Source organism: Thalassophryne amazonica, chromosome 2 (assembly GCF_902500255.1).
Source record: "Thalassophryne amazonica chromosome 2, fThaAma1.1, whole genome shotgun sequence".
Classification (NCBI taxonomy): domain Eukaryota; kingdom Metazoa; phylum Chordata; class Actinopteri; order Batrachoidiformes; family Batrachoididae; genus Thalassophryne; species Thalassophryne amazonica.
In genome coordinates this window covers 118,993,358-119,010,054 of record NC_047104.1, presented here as the reverse complement: position 1 = coordinate 119,010,054, position 16,697 = coordinate 118,993,358, and the positions used below count along the sequence as shown (strand labels likewise).

Here is a 16,697-nt window from a genome sequence, read left to right as displayed (position 1 = left end):
ACTACAGGAAGCCAAAGAACACTCTGGCTCTTGCACAAACTAAAGATAAAAGTACTTTAAAAAGTGCATTATATAAAGAAAATACAACTCATGCACAAAATACAAAATTGTCAACACAAACTCAACAAAACTTAAAAAAATTCTTGATTAGTTTTTTAAACGGGCCCAGAATTGGACCTTATTGTGTGGCCTGACTTGTAACAGTTTTTTTTGGGGGGGGGGGGGGGGGGGTCAAATCTCTGTGTCCTTGGCTGACTGTCAATGATTTCACCAAATTTGGTCCAAATCAGATTCAGACTCAAGTTACTGTGTTCACACATTGATGTAGAGACACGCATGACTGAAAACAATACCACCAAGTACAGCTGCACATGAGTATAAAAAAACCATGCTGAAAATACAAAATGATTTTCAAAAAATTAAACAAAATACAGCAGTGCTATCCTTTGTGTTGGATCTATGTTAAAAATGAAATGGTGCACATATGTGACCTTTTCAGGAAAAAAAAAAGGCTTTACATCTAAATCACATGGGATTAAAGGAATTTGGAGGTGAAGATGATGGTGTTTTGTCCCTCCAGATGTGTGAACACCCTGCAGTACTGGCTCTAAGTCACACATCGGTCTCTCTGTGACTTCCCATGAAAATCTTAATGTCTCCATCTTCGGCAACCAGGATGGCGTGAAAAGCCTTTTTAAAGTTTTCCATGAAAGTCAGGTCATCATCGAGTCTGTACTTATTGGCCCAGATCACGGTGGTTCCTGGTTGGCAGAAGTGTTTCATTGTGGCCAGAAGCTCATCCAGATAGTTGTGGTGGTAGACCACATCCGTGGCCAGCACATAGTCGTAATGATGAGTGGAGGTGGGGTGGGAATACTCCAGGTCGTAGCTCCAGGTCAGCTCTTCCACTTGGGGTGTGTACCTGCAGCGGCCCCTGGTGTTCCTCATCACGTTGGCCCTCAGGTTACCGAGCAACTCCGGTAAGTCTGTAGCTGTAACTGAAGCTCCTGAGGAGGCAGACACGTGACCTATGACATCATCACCGGTAACCGACAAACTGTATACAATCATGCAGGTGGCGAATGTTTTATTGAATCATTGACACAGTTTTATGTGAACCTCCTTGAGCACACCTATGCAGAAGAGATTCTCTAGTATCTGGTAGTTGAAACTAATACTTCAATAAATTGAAATGGACACTGGTGGGTGTGTGAAAAGAGAATCCATTGCAAAGCAGAAGATCATTCACCACTTTAGTGAGAGCTGTCTGTGGAGTGATATTTTCTAAAAGCAGACTGCAATGCTCAGATTATTCTTGGTAAGGTAGTCCATGAGCTGCCGTGAAACCACTTTTTCCAGAATTTTAAGAGCAAAATGATAGATTTGGATTTTGGTCGATAGGTTTTTCAATACACTAGGGTCAAGATTAGATTTCTTAAGTAATGGTTTAATCACTGCAGATTTGAAACATTTAGAAACAGATCCAAAAGTTAATGAGAGATTAATCTCCAGCACAGTCGGCCCATTGTTGGCCACAGATCCTTAAACAGTTTTGTTGGTATAGGATCAAATAAGCAGGTGTGCTTTTTGTAGATGTTACAAGTTTTGTCAGCACGCCTAGTGAGATACTACCAAATTCTGTAAATCTAGGTAATACCTCAGTAATGGTGCCCACCTTAATAGTAGGGTGTAGTGGCTGGGTTAAGGCATGCTGGGATATGCTCAAACTAATATCTTCAATTTTCTTGTCAAAGTAATCCAGGTAATCTTGTGCTGTAAAAGGAGGGCGAACTACAGGTGGGTTGTCCATGTATAAGTGTTGCCACCGTGTTAAACAGAACTAGAGTTATGCTTGTTTTGTTGATCAAATCAGAGTAATAGGTCCGCTTTGTAGCCAGTATGCATGCTTATAGTCTAAGATAGCATCACGCCATGCAAGTGGAATACTTCTAATTTTGAACTACGCCATTTCTGTTCTAGACCTTTAGCCTTATGCTTGAGGTCACGCAGGTAATCGTTGAACCAAGGTGACTGTGTTTTGGGTGGGTGTGATTTTAACAAAGGGTGGTGCAATCATGTCGAGTGTAGTTTTGAGCACTGAGCGTAAACTATCCCAAGACTGTCTACTGATGGGTATTTGCCAGATGTGAAGCAGGCAGTGGAGCTTCAAGTTCAGTCTTAGTTGAGTTGATGCGTCGCCGTAGTGATAAATAAGATTGTTTGCTGTTGTTCCACTAAACACGGCAGTGAAACTGTAAACCTAAAAAGTGACTGATCAGAGACCACCGATGTAAGAGGCATGATGTCAATATTTTTGACAGCAATACCCGTGCGAGAACCAAATCCAGGGTATTTCCACTAATGTGCATCGAGTCCTGAATGCATTGCTGAAATCCTAATGCATCCCACAATTTCCATAAATGATTTGTGCAGATTGGATCAGAAGGCTTATTTATTATGAATGTTAAAGTCACCAATGATCAGAATGTTATCTGCACTAGTTGACAAGTTAGAGATGAACGCACCAAATTCATCTAAGAATTTAGAGCAAAAAGAAGAGTGAGGGAAGCCACCAGGACACCCGCTGACCGCTCCACCAGAGATTTTGAGCCCCATGAAAAATCTTAGGAGCCCACCCCCCATATTATTTTGGCAGTATTATTTGTATTATTGGCCTCTCTAGGCCCCTGTCATCACTGGCCCCGAGAACCCGTCTCCTTATTCTCCCCTTTTCAGTACCCCCTGCTCCTGACAACTCTGAATTATACTCTTCTCTGGCTTTGGAGAAACTGGGAGTGCAAGTTTTGTATTTTGCATCATCACGGGTGGAGTGGAGCAGAGAAAAAAATAAATCAAATCAAATCAATTTCATTTATATAGTGCCAAATCACAACAAACAGTTACCCCAAGGCGCTTCATATTGCAAGGCAAAGCCATACAATAATTACAGAAAAACCCCAACGGTCAAACGACCCCCTGTGAGCAAGCACTTGGCCACAGTGGGAAGGAAAAAACTCCTTTAAACAGGAAGAAACCTCCAGCAGAACTAGGCTCAGGGAGGGGCAGTCTTCTGCTGGGACTGGTTGGGGCTGAGGGAGAGAACCAGGAAAAGACATGCTGTGGAGGGGAGCAGAGATCAATCACTAATGAATTAAATGCAGAGTGGTGCATACAGAGCAAAAAGAGAAAGAAACACTCAGTGCATCATGGGAACCCCCCCAGCAGTCTAACTCTATAGCAGCATAACTAAGGGATGGTTCAGGGTCACCTATCCAGCCCTAACTATAAGCTTTAGCAAAAGGAAAGTTTAAGCCTAATCTTAAAAGTAGAAGGGTGTCTTGTCTCCCTGATCCAAATTGGGAGCTGGTTTTCCAGAAGGAGAGGAGCCTGAAAGCTGAAGGCTCTGCCTCCCTTCTACTCTTACAAACCCTAGGAACTACAAGTAAGCCTGCAGTCTGAGAGCGAAGCGCTCTATTGGGGTGATATGGTACTATGAGGGTCCCTAAGATAAGATGGGACCTGATTATTCAAAACCTTATAAGTAAGAAGAAGATTTTAAATTCGATTCTAGAATTAACAGGAAGCCAATGAAGAGAGGCCAATATGGGTGAGATATGCTCTCTCCTTCTAGTCCCCTGTCAGTACTCTAGCTGCAGCATTTTGAATTAACTGAAGGCTTTTCAGGGGAACTTTTAGGACACCTGATAATAATGAATTACAATAGTCCAGCTTAGAGGAATAATGCATGAATTAGTTTTTCAGCATCACTCTGAGACAAGACCTTTCTAATTTTAGAGATATTGCGCAAATGCAAAAAAGAGCAGTCCCTACATATTTGTTTAATATGCACATTGAATGACATATACTGATCAAAAATGACTCCAAGATTTCTCACAGTATTACTAGAGGTCAGGGTAATGCCATCCAGAGTAAGGATCTGGTTAGACACCATGTTTGTAAGATTTGTGGTGCCAAGTACAATAACTTCAGTTTTATCTGAGTTTAAAAGCAGGAAATTAGAGGTCATCCATGTCTTTAATGTCTGTAAGACAATCCTGCAGTTTAGCTAATTGGTGTGTGTCCCCTGGGTTCTGGATAGATAAAGCTGAGTATCATCTGCGTAACAATGAAAATTTAGCAATGCTGTCTAATAATACTGCCTAAGGGAAGCATGTATAAAGTGAATAAAATTGGTCCTAGCACAGAACCTTGTGGAACTCTCCATAATTAACCTTAGTCTGTGAAGAAGATTCCCCATTTACATGAACAAATTGTAATCTATTAGATAAATTGATTCAAACCACCGCAGTGCAGTGCCTTTAATACCTATGGCATGCTCTAATCTCTGTAATAAAATTTTATGGTCAACAGTATCAAAAGCAGCACTGAGGTCCTAACAGAACAAGCACAGAGATGAGTGTCCACTGTCTGAGGCCATAAGAAGATCATTTGTAACCTTCACTAATGCTGTTTCTGTACTATGATGAATTCTAAACCCTGACTGAAACTCTTCAAATAGACATTCCTCTGCAGATGATCAGTTAGCTGTTTTACAACTACCCTTTCAAGAATTTTTGAGAGAAAAGGAAGGTTGGAGATTGGCCTATAATTAGCTAAGATAGCTGGTCAAGTGATGGCTTTTTAAGTAATGGTTTAATTACTGCCACCTTAAAAAGCTGTGGTACTAGCCAACTAATAAAGACAGATTGATCATAATTAAGATTGAAGCATTAATACTGGTAGGGCTTCCTTGAGCAGCCTGGTAGGAATGGGGTCTAATAGACATGTTGATGGTTTGGAGGAAGTAACTAATGAAAATATCTCAGACAGAACAATCGGAGAGAAAGAGTCTAACCAAATACTGGCATCACTGAAAGCAGCCAAAGAGAACGATCTGTCTTTGGGATGGTTATGAGTAATTTTTCTCTAATAGTTAAAATTTTATTAGCAAAGAAAGTCATGAAGTCATTACTAGTTAAAGTTAAAGGAATACTCGGCTCAACAGAGCTCTGGCTCTTTGTCAGCCTGGCTACAGTGCTGAAAAGAAACCTGGGGTTGTTCTTATTTTCTTCAATTAGTGATGAGTAGTAAGATGTCCTAGCTTTACGGAGGGCTTTTTTATAGAGCAACAGACTCTTTTTCCAGGCTAAGTGAAGATCTTCTAAATTAGTGAGACGCCATTTCCTCTCCAACGTACGGGTTATCTGCTTTAAGCTGCGAGTTTGTGAGTTATACCACGGAGTCAGGCACTTCTGATTTAAGGCTCTCTTTTTCAGAGGAGCTACAGCATCCAAAGTTGTCCTCAATGAGGATATAAAACTATTGACGAGATAATCTATCTCACTCACAGAGTTTAGGTAGCTACTCTGCCCTGTGTTGGTATATGGCATTGGAGAACATAAAGAAGGAATCATATCCTTAAACATAGTTACAGTGCTTTCTGAAAGATTTCTACTGTAATGAAACTTATTTCCCACTATTGGGTAGTCCATCAGAGTAAATGTAAATGTTATTAAGAAATGATCAGACAGAAGGAGGTTTTTAGGGAATACTGTTAAGTCTTCAATTTCCATACCAGAAGTCAGAACAAGATCTAAGGTATGATTAAAGTGGTGGGTGGACTCATTTACATTTGAGCAAAGCCAATCGAGCTAACAATAGATTAAATGCAGTGTTGAGGCTGTCATTCTCAGCATCTGTGTGGATGTTAAAATCGCCCACTATAATTATCTTATCTGAGCTAAGCACTAAGTCAGACAAAAGGTCCGAAAATTCACAGAGAAACTCACAGTAACGACCAGGAGGACGATAGATAACAACAATAAACTGGACTTCTAATTTGGATGGACAAAACTAAGAGACAAGCTTCACATGAATTAAAGCTCTGTCTGGGTTTTTGATTAATTATAAGCTGGAGTGGAAGATTGCTGCTAATCCTCCGCCTCGGCCCGTGCTATGAGCATTCTGGCAGTTAGTGTGACTCGGGGTGTTGACTCATTAAACTAACATATTCATCCTGCTGTAACCAGGTTTCTGTTAGGCAGAATAAATCAATATGTTGATCATTATTATATCATTTACCAACAGGGACTTAGAAGAGAGAGACCTAATGTTTAATAGACCACATTAACTGTTTTAGTCTGTGGTGCAGTTGAAGGGTGCTATATTATTTTTTCTTTTGAATTTTTATGCTTAAATAGATTTTTACTGGTTGTTGGTGGTCTGGGAGCAGGCACCGTCTCTACGGGGATGGGGTAATGAGGGGATGGCAGGGGGAGAGAAGCTGCAGAGAGGTGTGTAAGACTACAACTCTGCTTCCTGGTCCCAACCCTGGCTAGTCACGGTTTGGAGGATTTAAGAAATTGGCCAGATTTCTAGAAATGAGAGCTGCTCCCATCCAAGTGGGATGGATGCCGTCTCTCCTAACAAGACCAGGTTTTCCCCAAGAAGCCTTGCCAATTATCTATGAAGCCCCACTCATTTTTGGACACCACTCAGACAGCCAGCAATTCAAGGAGAACATGCGGCTAACATGTCACTCCCAGTCCGATTGGGGAGGGGCCCAGAGAAAACTACAGAGTTCGCCATTGTTTTGCAAAGTTACACACCGATTCATGTTAATTTTAGTGACCTCCGATTGGCGTAACTGGGTGTCATTACTGCCGACGTGAATTACAATCTTACCAAATTTACGCTTAGCCTTAGCCAGCAGTTTCAAATTTCCTTCAATGTTGCCTGCTCTGGCCCCCGGAAGACAATTGACTATGGTTGCTGGTGTCGCTAACTTCACATTTCTCAAAACAGAGTCGCCAATAACCAGAGTTTGATCCTCAGCGGGTGTGTCGCAGAGTGGGGAAAAACGGTTAGAGATGTGAACTGTTCGGCGGTGTACACGGGGCTTCTGTTTAGGACTACGCTTCCTCCTCACAGTCACCCAGTCGGCCTGCTTTCCCGGCTGCTCGGGATCTGCCGGGAGGGAACTAACGGCGGCTAAGCTACCTTGGTCCGCACCGACTACAGGGGCCTGGCTAGCTGTAGGATTTTCCACGGTGCGGAGCCGAGTCTCCAATTCGCCCAGCCTGGCCTCCAAAGCTACGAATAAGCTACACTTATTACAAGTACCATTACTGCTAAAGGAGGCCGAGGAATAACTAAACATTTCACACCCAGAGCAGAAAAGTGCAGGAGAGACAGGAGAAGCCGCCATGCTAAACCGGCTAAGAGCTAGTAGCTGCGCTAAGCTAGCGGATTCCTAAAAACATGCAAAGTGAATAATGTGTAAATAATTTAGAGGTGATTCAGCAGAGGGAGTGCTTTAGTTAAGGCATGTGAAGATTACACTGTGAAACAAATCGTTATCTAGTTAACTAGATCATCTAACTGCGCAGATTAAACAGCTAACAGATACAGCAAAACACCGCTGTGCTCCGGAACAGGAAGTGATACAATACCGCAGTGAGAGCCAACCACCAGTAGAGGTGGACTTGAGACTAAGAGAGAGAATAAGACTTGAAAGTTCGGATACAGTTTGGCAGAAGGCACATGGGAGACCCAAGCCTCGATTTGAGCTGTGGCCTTGTATGAAAGTCTTTGTTTATGCCTTTCCACCATGATGCTGCGACTGGTGATACAACAGGCACAAGTTGCACCATGCGCAGTCTCTCCAGTCATAGCCACAGAAGCCTATAACTCGTCATGGGTGTCTTGATGGCTTCCTTCACTAGTTTTCAGCTTGCAGAGTCAGTGTTTGAGAACTGACAACGCCAAACCAATATACCATACAATGTACCATACTGTTTGTATGGTAGATTAAAATGAATGAATGTAAATAAAGTTCAAAACCTGGTTGTGAAGTGATGATTTACTTGTTCTAGGCTGCCATTACTTATGAAACCCTTTTTTTTGTTGTTGTTGTTGTTGCTGTTTTTGATATTTTTTATATGTCATGTAGATATTTGTTTTCAGTTTGAAATCAAAGGAAATTGCTGGAGAGATCTGAAAATGGCTGTGCGCTCTCCATCCAATCTGATGGAGCTTGAGAGGAATGGGTAAAACTGTCCAAATATAGGTGTGCCAAGCTTGTGGCATCATATTCAAGAAGACTTGAGGCTGTAATTGCCAAAGATGCATCAACAAAGTATTGAACAAAGGGTGTGAATAGTTATGTAGTTTTTTATTTGTAATAAATTTGACAAAATTAAAAAAAAAAATTATGTTGTCATTATGGGGTGTTGTGAGTAGAATTTTGAGGGGGAAATGAATTTAATTCATTTTGGAATAAAGCTGTAACATAACAAAATGTGGAAAAGTGAAGTGCTGCAAATACTTTCTGGATGCACTGGAAATGATGGAACGACATAAAGAAATTAAAATGTGTTAAAGCATAAATGTGTGTAGACTTTCTATATATCTCCTGTAGGCCCTTGCTTAGTGTATGCAGTCATGCAGAACTGGAGCCTGAGGAGGTTTTGGAGAATGTTTGGGATGCCAATGTAATCGTCACCATGAAAGAATGTTAAAATACTGCATATGGTGAAAGCTTTATTCTGAAGTCTTTTGCCCAATCCCAGTACTCTCCCTCACCCTTTCCCATTCTTTTTTTGCATATTCAGGACAACGCCTTCATATCACTGCGCTGTGATATTATATTCTCAGACCCACAATCTGCAGTGACACGTTGCTCACCCAGAAGACTGGCTACAATTGACACCAGTCCAGTTCCTGCTCCCAGCTCCAGCACCGTCTTGTCCTGCAGGTTCACAGTCTTCCTGTTGGTGTCCAGGAAGTAGCACAGGGACAATGCCTGCACAAACAAAGGACACACAATCACAGGGTTATTTAATTGTGAGTGGAGTATTGTGCTGTTTGCTTCTCACACTAATGTTGCAGTATTGAACATCTCTTAAAAAACAAACTCAACTTTTGGCTTTATGTTTTGATTGAGATTAAATCATTATGCAATATCTGAAATGATCTCAAAGTGAATGCAAATCTCTACAGTTTAAGATAAACACAAAATGTTAAAAGTGCATAAATACGAAACCTATTTAACACAACATGATTCTGCTTTTACAGGTGAAATGAAGACAAGGAATTTGGATTGTTTTTTGCAAGAAAGCAAGAGTGATATTTTTAACATTGTTAATTAAAGCTGATTTATGGTCATTAAACAATTAAAAAGGTATAACAGCACAAGAGGCACTTTCTGTGGACGGTATGAATCAGAAACATACTGTACTTGTATGCATGTACAGTTGTGTTCAAAATAATAGCAGTGTGTTTAAAAAGGTAAAGCTTAAAATTCAAAACGAAGAAAAATGTATCAAATTTGTAATTACTTCACAGAAAGTGAAGAAAAGGAATATGAGGTTGCAGTTTCTGCATTTTTTTTTAAAAACTCATTTACTGTATAAGATGAAAAATGCTTGAAGATTTTACTTTCCTGTGAGTCAATGAATTAATATTTAATTGTATAACCACGTTTCTGAGAAACACATCTGTGTTGCATGTTGTATTCTAGCCCAGTACGACTGGACTACATTTCACAGTTCCTCTGCATTTATTGATTTTGACTCTCAAACAATATTTGTGTTGCCACCTCATATGTTTTCTATTGGATTAAGGTCCTGGGATTGGGCTGGCCACTCCATAACGTTAATCTTGTTGGTCTGAAACCAAGCTGCTGCTCACTTGCTGGTGTGTTTGGGGTCGTCTTGTTGAAACATCCATTTCAAAGGCATTTCCTCTTTGACATAAGGTAACATGACCTCTTCAAGTGTTTTGATGTATTCAAACTGATCCATGATCCCTGGTATGTGATAAATCGCCCCAACACCATAGTATCAGAAACAGTCCCATTGCTCCATCACGCTTCACTGTCAGTGTACTGTGTCTGACAAACTGTGTGCAACCCCTAGACCCAAAAATAATAATCTTGCTTTCATCAGTCTACAAAATGTTGCGCCATTTGTCTTTAGGCCAATCGATATGTTCTTTGGCAAATTGTAATCTGTTCATGATGTTGGTTTTCTTTGTTTGTTTGTTTTTTAACAATAACTTTGTGGGGGTTTCTTGCCCATAGCTTGGCTTCACAGGGGTGTTGTCTAATTGTTACAATAGTCACACATAATGTTAGACCTTCTTCACCCTGGATCACCCTGGAGCTGATCATTGGCTGAGTCTTTGCCATTCTGGCTATTCTTCAATCAGTTTCAAAGGCGGTTTTCCATTTTCTTTCACGTCTTTCTGGTTTTGGTTGCAATTTGAGATTATTTGAGCTAAGAAGCCTCATTTTCTGCACTTCTTTAGATGTTCCCCCTCTCCATTCAATTCTGAACAATGTCTGTAACGACCAATTTTATGCACGAACAAAGGTTTCTGTACCAAATATTAAGGTCTGTTTTTCTTGTATCAAATACTTATTTCATGTAATAAAATGCAAATTAGTTATTTAAAAATCATACAATGTGATTTTTTTAAAACTATTTTTTCATTTTTTATTCTGTCTCTCACCGTTGAAGTCTACCGCCAGTAAAAATTACACACCTCTCCGTTCTTTGCAGGTGGGAAACTTGCAAAATCCACAGGATCAAATGACCGTGAGAGAGCAGAAGTGTTTGGTTGCAATTGTTGTCCCCCTCCCCACACACACACACACACACACACACACACATACACATCAACAAATTAAACTGTCATTTCAACATGTATAACCCTGTGTTTTTTTTTCTTTTCTTCAATGTATGTTAAATTGACTGAATATCAGAAATACTTGCGTATGAAATGTAGAAGGAAACAGAAGACTCCTGACTGCTCGTGCTGTGTTTGTGTTAGGAACGTGTCAAACATCTGAGAGAGGTGGTGTCAATGGCTGACACGGTCATTTCTCACATTGACCAAACCACCTTGGCCGTCTTCCTCTCCATGAAGACGGACCCACGACCAGATGCCGCCTCCATCAAATGTATGTCACACACTGTAGATTGTTTCTCATCTATCTTTACTGATAACACCAAAGTAGATAAATTGCAGAAAGTAAATTTTTGCAGCTCATGACTAAAAGTATTTGTTATAAATCAACAAATCTGTGAGGTTTGACAGATCTAGCACAATGCATTTTGAGGATTTTGCTTAAAGTTATCATGGAAAATGAAAGTCTGACAAAAATACATAGTCGATCATCCCAACAGACATCCTTCTGACACATTGTGGATTTGTCTTACTGTGCTTCAGTGACATGGAAAAGCAAAAGACCTCTCTGCTGGATGCGCTGTGTAGGAAAGGGTGCGCCCTGGCTGACCAGCTCCTGCTGGTTCCTTCTCCACAGGATGGTGCTGGTGCTGTTGCCACAGGACAAGCAGCAGAAGAGGAGGTTGGGGAGCAGGCCGCCAGCAGCTCTGATGACTCCCTGCAAGATGTAGCAAAATCTCTCAATGATACATTCTGGGAAGTGCAGAAGTGGGCGGAGCTCACTGACTCCAAAGTAAGTAAATGTGGAAACCAGATAAAGTGATTGTATTTTAGAGTGACAGGAGCATGGAAAAAGTTAGCCTCATTTTTCCCCAATGGAGAGTCTGATTTCAACTTGAAACACGACTTATTCAGGCTGTGAGCAGTGCAGGTGCATCAGGAAATTATTCACAGCGCTTCCCTATTTCCACTTTTTGTTACGCGATAGCCTTATTGTAAAATGGAGTAAATTCATTTTTCCCTGAAAATTCTTCTCACAACACCCCATAATGACATGAAAAAGTTTTTTTTTTTTAAATTGCATATTTATTAAAAATAAACTAAGAAATCACGTGTACATAAGTATTCACACCCTTTGCTCAGTACTTTGTTGATGCACCTTTGGCATCAGTTACAGCCTCAAGTCTTCTTGAATATGATGCCACAAGCTTGGTGCACCTATCTTTGGGCAGTTTTGCCCATTCCTCTTTGCAGCACCTCTCAAGCTCCATCAGGTTGAATGGGAGCATCGGTGCACAGCCATTTTCAGATCTCTCAGAGATGTTCAGTCAGATTCAGGTCTGGGCTCTGGTTGGACCACTCAAGGACATTCACAGAGTTGTCCTGAAGCCACTCCCTTGATATCTTGGCTGTGTGCTCAGGGAACCGTTGCCAAACGAGTTCAGTCTTTGTCTCCTCAGAATTTTGTTTCTCATGGTCTGAGAGTCCTTCTGGTGCCATTTGGCAAACTCCAGGCAGGCTGCCATGTGCCTTTTACTAAGGAGTGGCTTCTGTCTGGCCACTCTACAGGCCTGATTGGCGGATTGCTGCAGAGATGGTTGTCCTTCTGGAAGTTTCTCCTCTCTTGACAGAGGAATGCTGGAGCTCTGACAGAATGACCATTGGGTTCTTGGTTACCTCCCTGACTAAGGCCCTTCTCCCCCGATCGCTCAGTTTAGACAGGCGGCCAACTCTAGGAAAAGTCCTGGTGGATCTGAACTTCTTCCATTATGGATGATGGAGGCACTCTGCTCATTGGGACCTTCAAAGCAGCAGAAATGTTTCTGTACCCTTCCCCAGATTTGTGCCTTGAGACAATCCTGTATTGAGGTCTACAGACAATTCCTTTGAGTTCATGCTTGGTTTGTGTGCTGACATGCACTGTCAACTGTAGGACCTTATATGTAGACAGGTATGTACCTTTCCAAATCAATAAAAATAAATCATTTGGCCCTGGTTCACAAACTATATAGATATTTTCTTTTTTTAATTGTTACTTGTTGTAAGCTATGTGTCGTAGACGTATATACACTATAAAGGCAAACGAGCCAGTAGAAGCGTGTTGTTGTTCAGTAAGGAATTAGGACTCACTCTTTCCTTCCTGTTTGAAAACACTCCGTGTGAGCCGGTCAGCAGAAGGTAAAGCAGATTGCAGAAACTCGGTCTGAACAGAGTCTGGCTTCAACAACAACATTCTTATAGTACAATTCCAAACTCTGCCTTCGTTTGTGGTCTGGCTTCAAAACAGACGTCCTCTGAATAAAGGGTGTAAACCTGTGAGGTGAAGCTCTGCCTTCTGCGTGAAGCACTTCCCTGTTACACAGCTGCCACGCATTGCAATTTTGTCATAATAATTGCAATTTCAATACACACTGTACGACTTCATGCTGTCTTATGCATTTATTGCAATGTCAACATTTATTAGATTTTTGCATTAGGGACAAAGCTGTGTGCCTGTGTGGGTGACATGATGCCAGTGTTTGTTTGGCTACAGTCATTAGTCAGCTCGGCTCCAGTTTGGGGAAAAAAAAAAATATCATGGCAGCAGTTGCACAGTCAGACTATGGTGTTGTTGATGCTGAGAAGGTTGGTGTGTGTGTCGTCACAGTCACTCTGTGACTGATGAAGTAAAGTAGTAAGTAATTTGTCCCTAGGTAAATTTCGCTTAATCCGTCAGTCTCCGGTGGATTTGGGGCTCTGATGGTCAGATAATGTCACATTTCCACTAAAAAGCCGCATTCAGCAGAAGAATTATCTTGATTTTGAGATGTATATGCACGCTGGGGGCAGCCAAATTTCAATGGCTAGAATCTGGCTAGCTCGGGATCATGGCATCATACTACCTCAACACGGCAACCACTCAGGCAGCCATTCCCACATGTCTAAAGGAACCATTTATTTGCTACAGCCAGCTGCAGCGTGGGCATCCCCTTGGCCTTCTCCACCTACTGGGGTCCTCAAGACTGAGGCATCTGTTCTCTGGCTCATGCACAGAGTAACAGGCCACATAGCCAAAATGTTGAAGCTGACACACCCTCACAATGCAAGTGATACTCCTCATCTTAGTCTCTCTAAGTAACCACTCATTTGATGCAAAGTTATTCCAGTGGCACCCAAGGATCTTCTGAAGACACATAGTCCCAAAAATATCCAGTCATTGAATTCAAACACGGGTTAGCGTCCACGTCTCACAACCATACAGCAAGACAGGAAGTACTAGGACCCACACAGTTAGAATTATGCTTGTTTTTCTTCATCTGGTCTCTTGTGTCCTGCGCAGGTGCTGATGTTTTCATACAAACACGCTCTGGCCAACAAGATGTACGGCCGAGCCTTAAAATTCGCCTCAAAGATGATGGAGGAGAAGGCCACCAAAGAGAACATGAAAAACTGTATTCAGGTAAATGAGCAATTCTTGTGTTTTTGCTGCACATTGAAGACATTTGGGTTTGAGATCAAAGGATGATTATAAAAAGACAGTTTTGAATACTGCTTAATATTTATATTTGGACGTCATAGAATATTGTGCTTTTTGGATCAAACCTCCCACTTTTTGGGGTGAACAGAAATAACTGGTGTTTGCTCTTAATAGAAAACTCAAAATTCTTTTGAATTAAACAAAGTGACCGTTTGCCCCACCCCCACACCCCCCTCTTCTTCAGCTTATGTGGCACCTCAGATGGACACACAGCGCCACCTTCAGTGAAAACTGGCTTCCTGTGATGTACCCTACGGACTACACGCCGTTCTAGGCGGGGACACTGCAACCGGACAAACAAGACACGGTCAAACTCAGTCCATCACACGGTCGCTTTGACTGCGAGTCCTTCATGGTCACATGGTTTACGTTTCTGACCAAGCGACTGTCTCCTGCAAATTTTGATTGATGCAGTGCACGTGATTACCAAAAACGAACCAGACTGTAAATGGTTTGATGCACTTGCCACCTTAAAAAAAACAAGTTGAGGATTGCTCTCATCTCACAGAGCTACACGGCAAGCAGCAGGTCCTCTGTGAGCGAGTGTCGCCACTCTGACACGTCAGACGCCCTCAGTGGTTCTGCTGTCCTGAATGTGACAGAGAAGCTACAAACTGTTAACTTCACCACCAGGACTGATCCTGTACTCACTGAAGAGATTTTTGTTTTAACTCGTGTCTTTTCTTTTCATTTAGTATCATCTAAACATTTGGGGAGACTAAACGGGCTCCAGCATTCTGAACTCCATGTTGTTTCAGTATAATTGTTTTCCTCGTGTATATACCAGACACCTTAAAAAAAAAAAAAAAAAAAATCGCAAATCTTCAAACAGCTGTGACCTCACCTGCTCTTACCTTTGAGGAGAAACTGCCAGTGAGAAGGAGCTGGCTACATGGAGATGATGGGATGTGTGAGAACTCTTGATTGAAAGGACGATTTAGTTAGAAGCTCTTGTGTTTCCTCCTTTATTTCTTTAAGTTAAGCTAAGATAGTAGATATATGTTTCAGGCACCGGTGGATCTTAAGGGGGCAAAAACCAAAGTCTTTCATGGCTCCACCTGCAGTGATTCATGTTGTTTATTGTTGAAGGCAAAAGTAAGTTCACCCCCCAACACTACACACACGTGTCTCTGTTTGGTCACAATATCAAAGGGCTGGTTGTGCGTCTGGCTAAAAGGCCAGTGTGTAATGCTTGACCATTGGCTTCAGTTGCAACTCCCTTTGCTACGGGAGAATCGTGTGCTCACATGCTGGCAACAGCAGACTTGTTTTTGTCTCTCTCAGCCAAGACATCAGTGGATTGACTTAACTTTCCAGCCCGCTGCCAGCGCGTTTGTGCGCACCGGGCAGATTTTCTTTCTGTAGTGTTGAGGTGCCTTCCTACTTGTACCCTTTTTTGTTTTTGTGATTGGTGATGGGTTTGTAGGTAGCGTGCAAAAGTGCACTCGGCCTCTTCACACCATCCGTCGGTCAGCCTGTGGTGTCTGGCTGGCTTTTAAAATTCAGCAGTGTGGTGGATCCACGCGTCGCGCACAGACTGGCAGCGACGCCAAGACTAAAGCACACATCTCTGTCGCTCGCCTCGTACCGTTCAGCTCTGCAAACCGTCGGACAGACCTCACTCAAGTTGCTTACGTTTTATTGTGTAAACTTCACACAGCGCCAGAAATGTTTGTCAGCACCACGGAAAAATATTGCGTTTGTACACAGTGTCGTAAAAATGTACATACACATAAGAAAAAAAATTAAGATGCAGTAGGTTTATAATATAAAACATATATTGTAATTGATGTATTTTGCATATATGCATGTCTGGTAGGTTAGAAAGAAAGCAGTTCTACTTGGAAACAGACTTTAGTTTAATTCTGCTTGAAGGCATTCTTAGATTCTGGACTTGTCCCTGTCACATCTGTGCATTTGTTGGACTTTGTTTGACCTGCAAGGATATCTTATACAGTTACCTTTGTCCAAATGAACCACTTAGTTATTTTTAGGGTTTTTCTTTCTGCAGACAACATATACAGATGTGAGCTGAATAAACGAGGGCCATTAATTAATTTTTAACAGTATCAGAGCATTTACCCACTTTATCATTTCCTTAACGAAACAAAATAAAAAAAAAAAACACCTTTTAAAAATAACAGAACAGGTGTGATATACCCATCACAAAGTCTAGAAGAATAGGTTCAAATCATCCCTTTAGATTTTAATAGCTGCAGCTTCTGCTTTTACTTCTACTGATCTTATAAGTGGAAGTCGCATGTTTTTGAAAACAGATTGGTTTGAAACAACTCTTAATGGCCATTTGTACTAGTGCAGCAGGTAAGAGAATATTTACAGAGTAATCCTTCAATGGTGATGCAAGCACCAAATTTGGCACAAATACACCTTAGACATTACTCCTTTGAAAAGGCAGGGTGTCCACTTGAATTTTCAGTAGGCAGCCAGATAGGGGTCAGTTGAAGATTTACATGGGGTCAAAATTTAAAAA

At 41.5% G+C, this 16,697-nt stretch overlaps 2 protein-coding genes across 2 annotated transcripts; one reads left to right on the top strand and one right to left on the bottom strand.

Moving 5' to 3' along the window:
• Window positions 1–464: 464 nt before the first annotated feature.
• Window positions 465–10,958, bottom strand: LOC117504080 (protein-lysine methyltransferase METTL21C-like). Its single transcript, XM_034163451.1, has 3 exons — window positions 10,905–10,958; window positions 8,686–8,803; window positions 465–1,007 (listed from the first exon to the last, which is right to left on the bottom strand). Exons 1-3 carry the CDS (start codon window positions 10,956–10,958, stop codon window positions 613–615), a joined length of 567 nt encoding a protein of 188 aa, XP_034019342.1. The 3' UTR covers window positions 465–612.
• A 278-nt stretch (window positions 10,959–11,236) lies between these two features.
• Window positions 11,237–15,039, top strand: LOC117502843 (tripeptidyl-peptidase 2-like). Its single transcript, XM_034161969.1, has 3 exons — window positions 11,237–11,482; window positions 14,009–14,128; window positions 14,391–15,039. The coding sequence occupies exons 1-3, from the start codon at window positions 11,237–11,239 to the stop codon at window positions 14,478–14,480; spliced, it is 456 nt and encodes a 151-aa protein (XP_034017860.1). The 3' UTR covers window positions 14,481–15,039.
• Window positions 15,040–16,697: the final 1,658 nt, after the last annotated feature.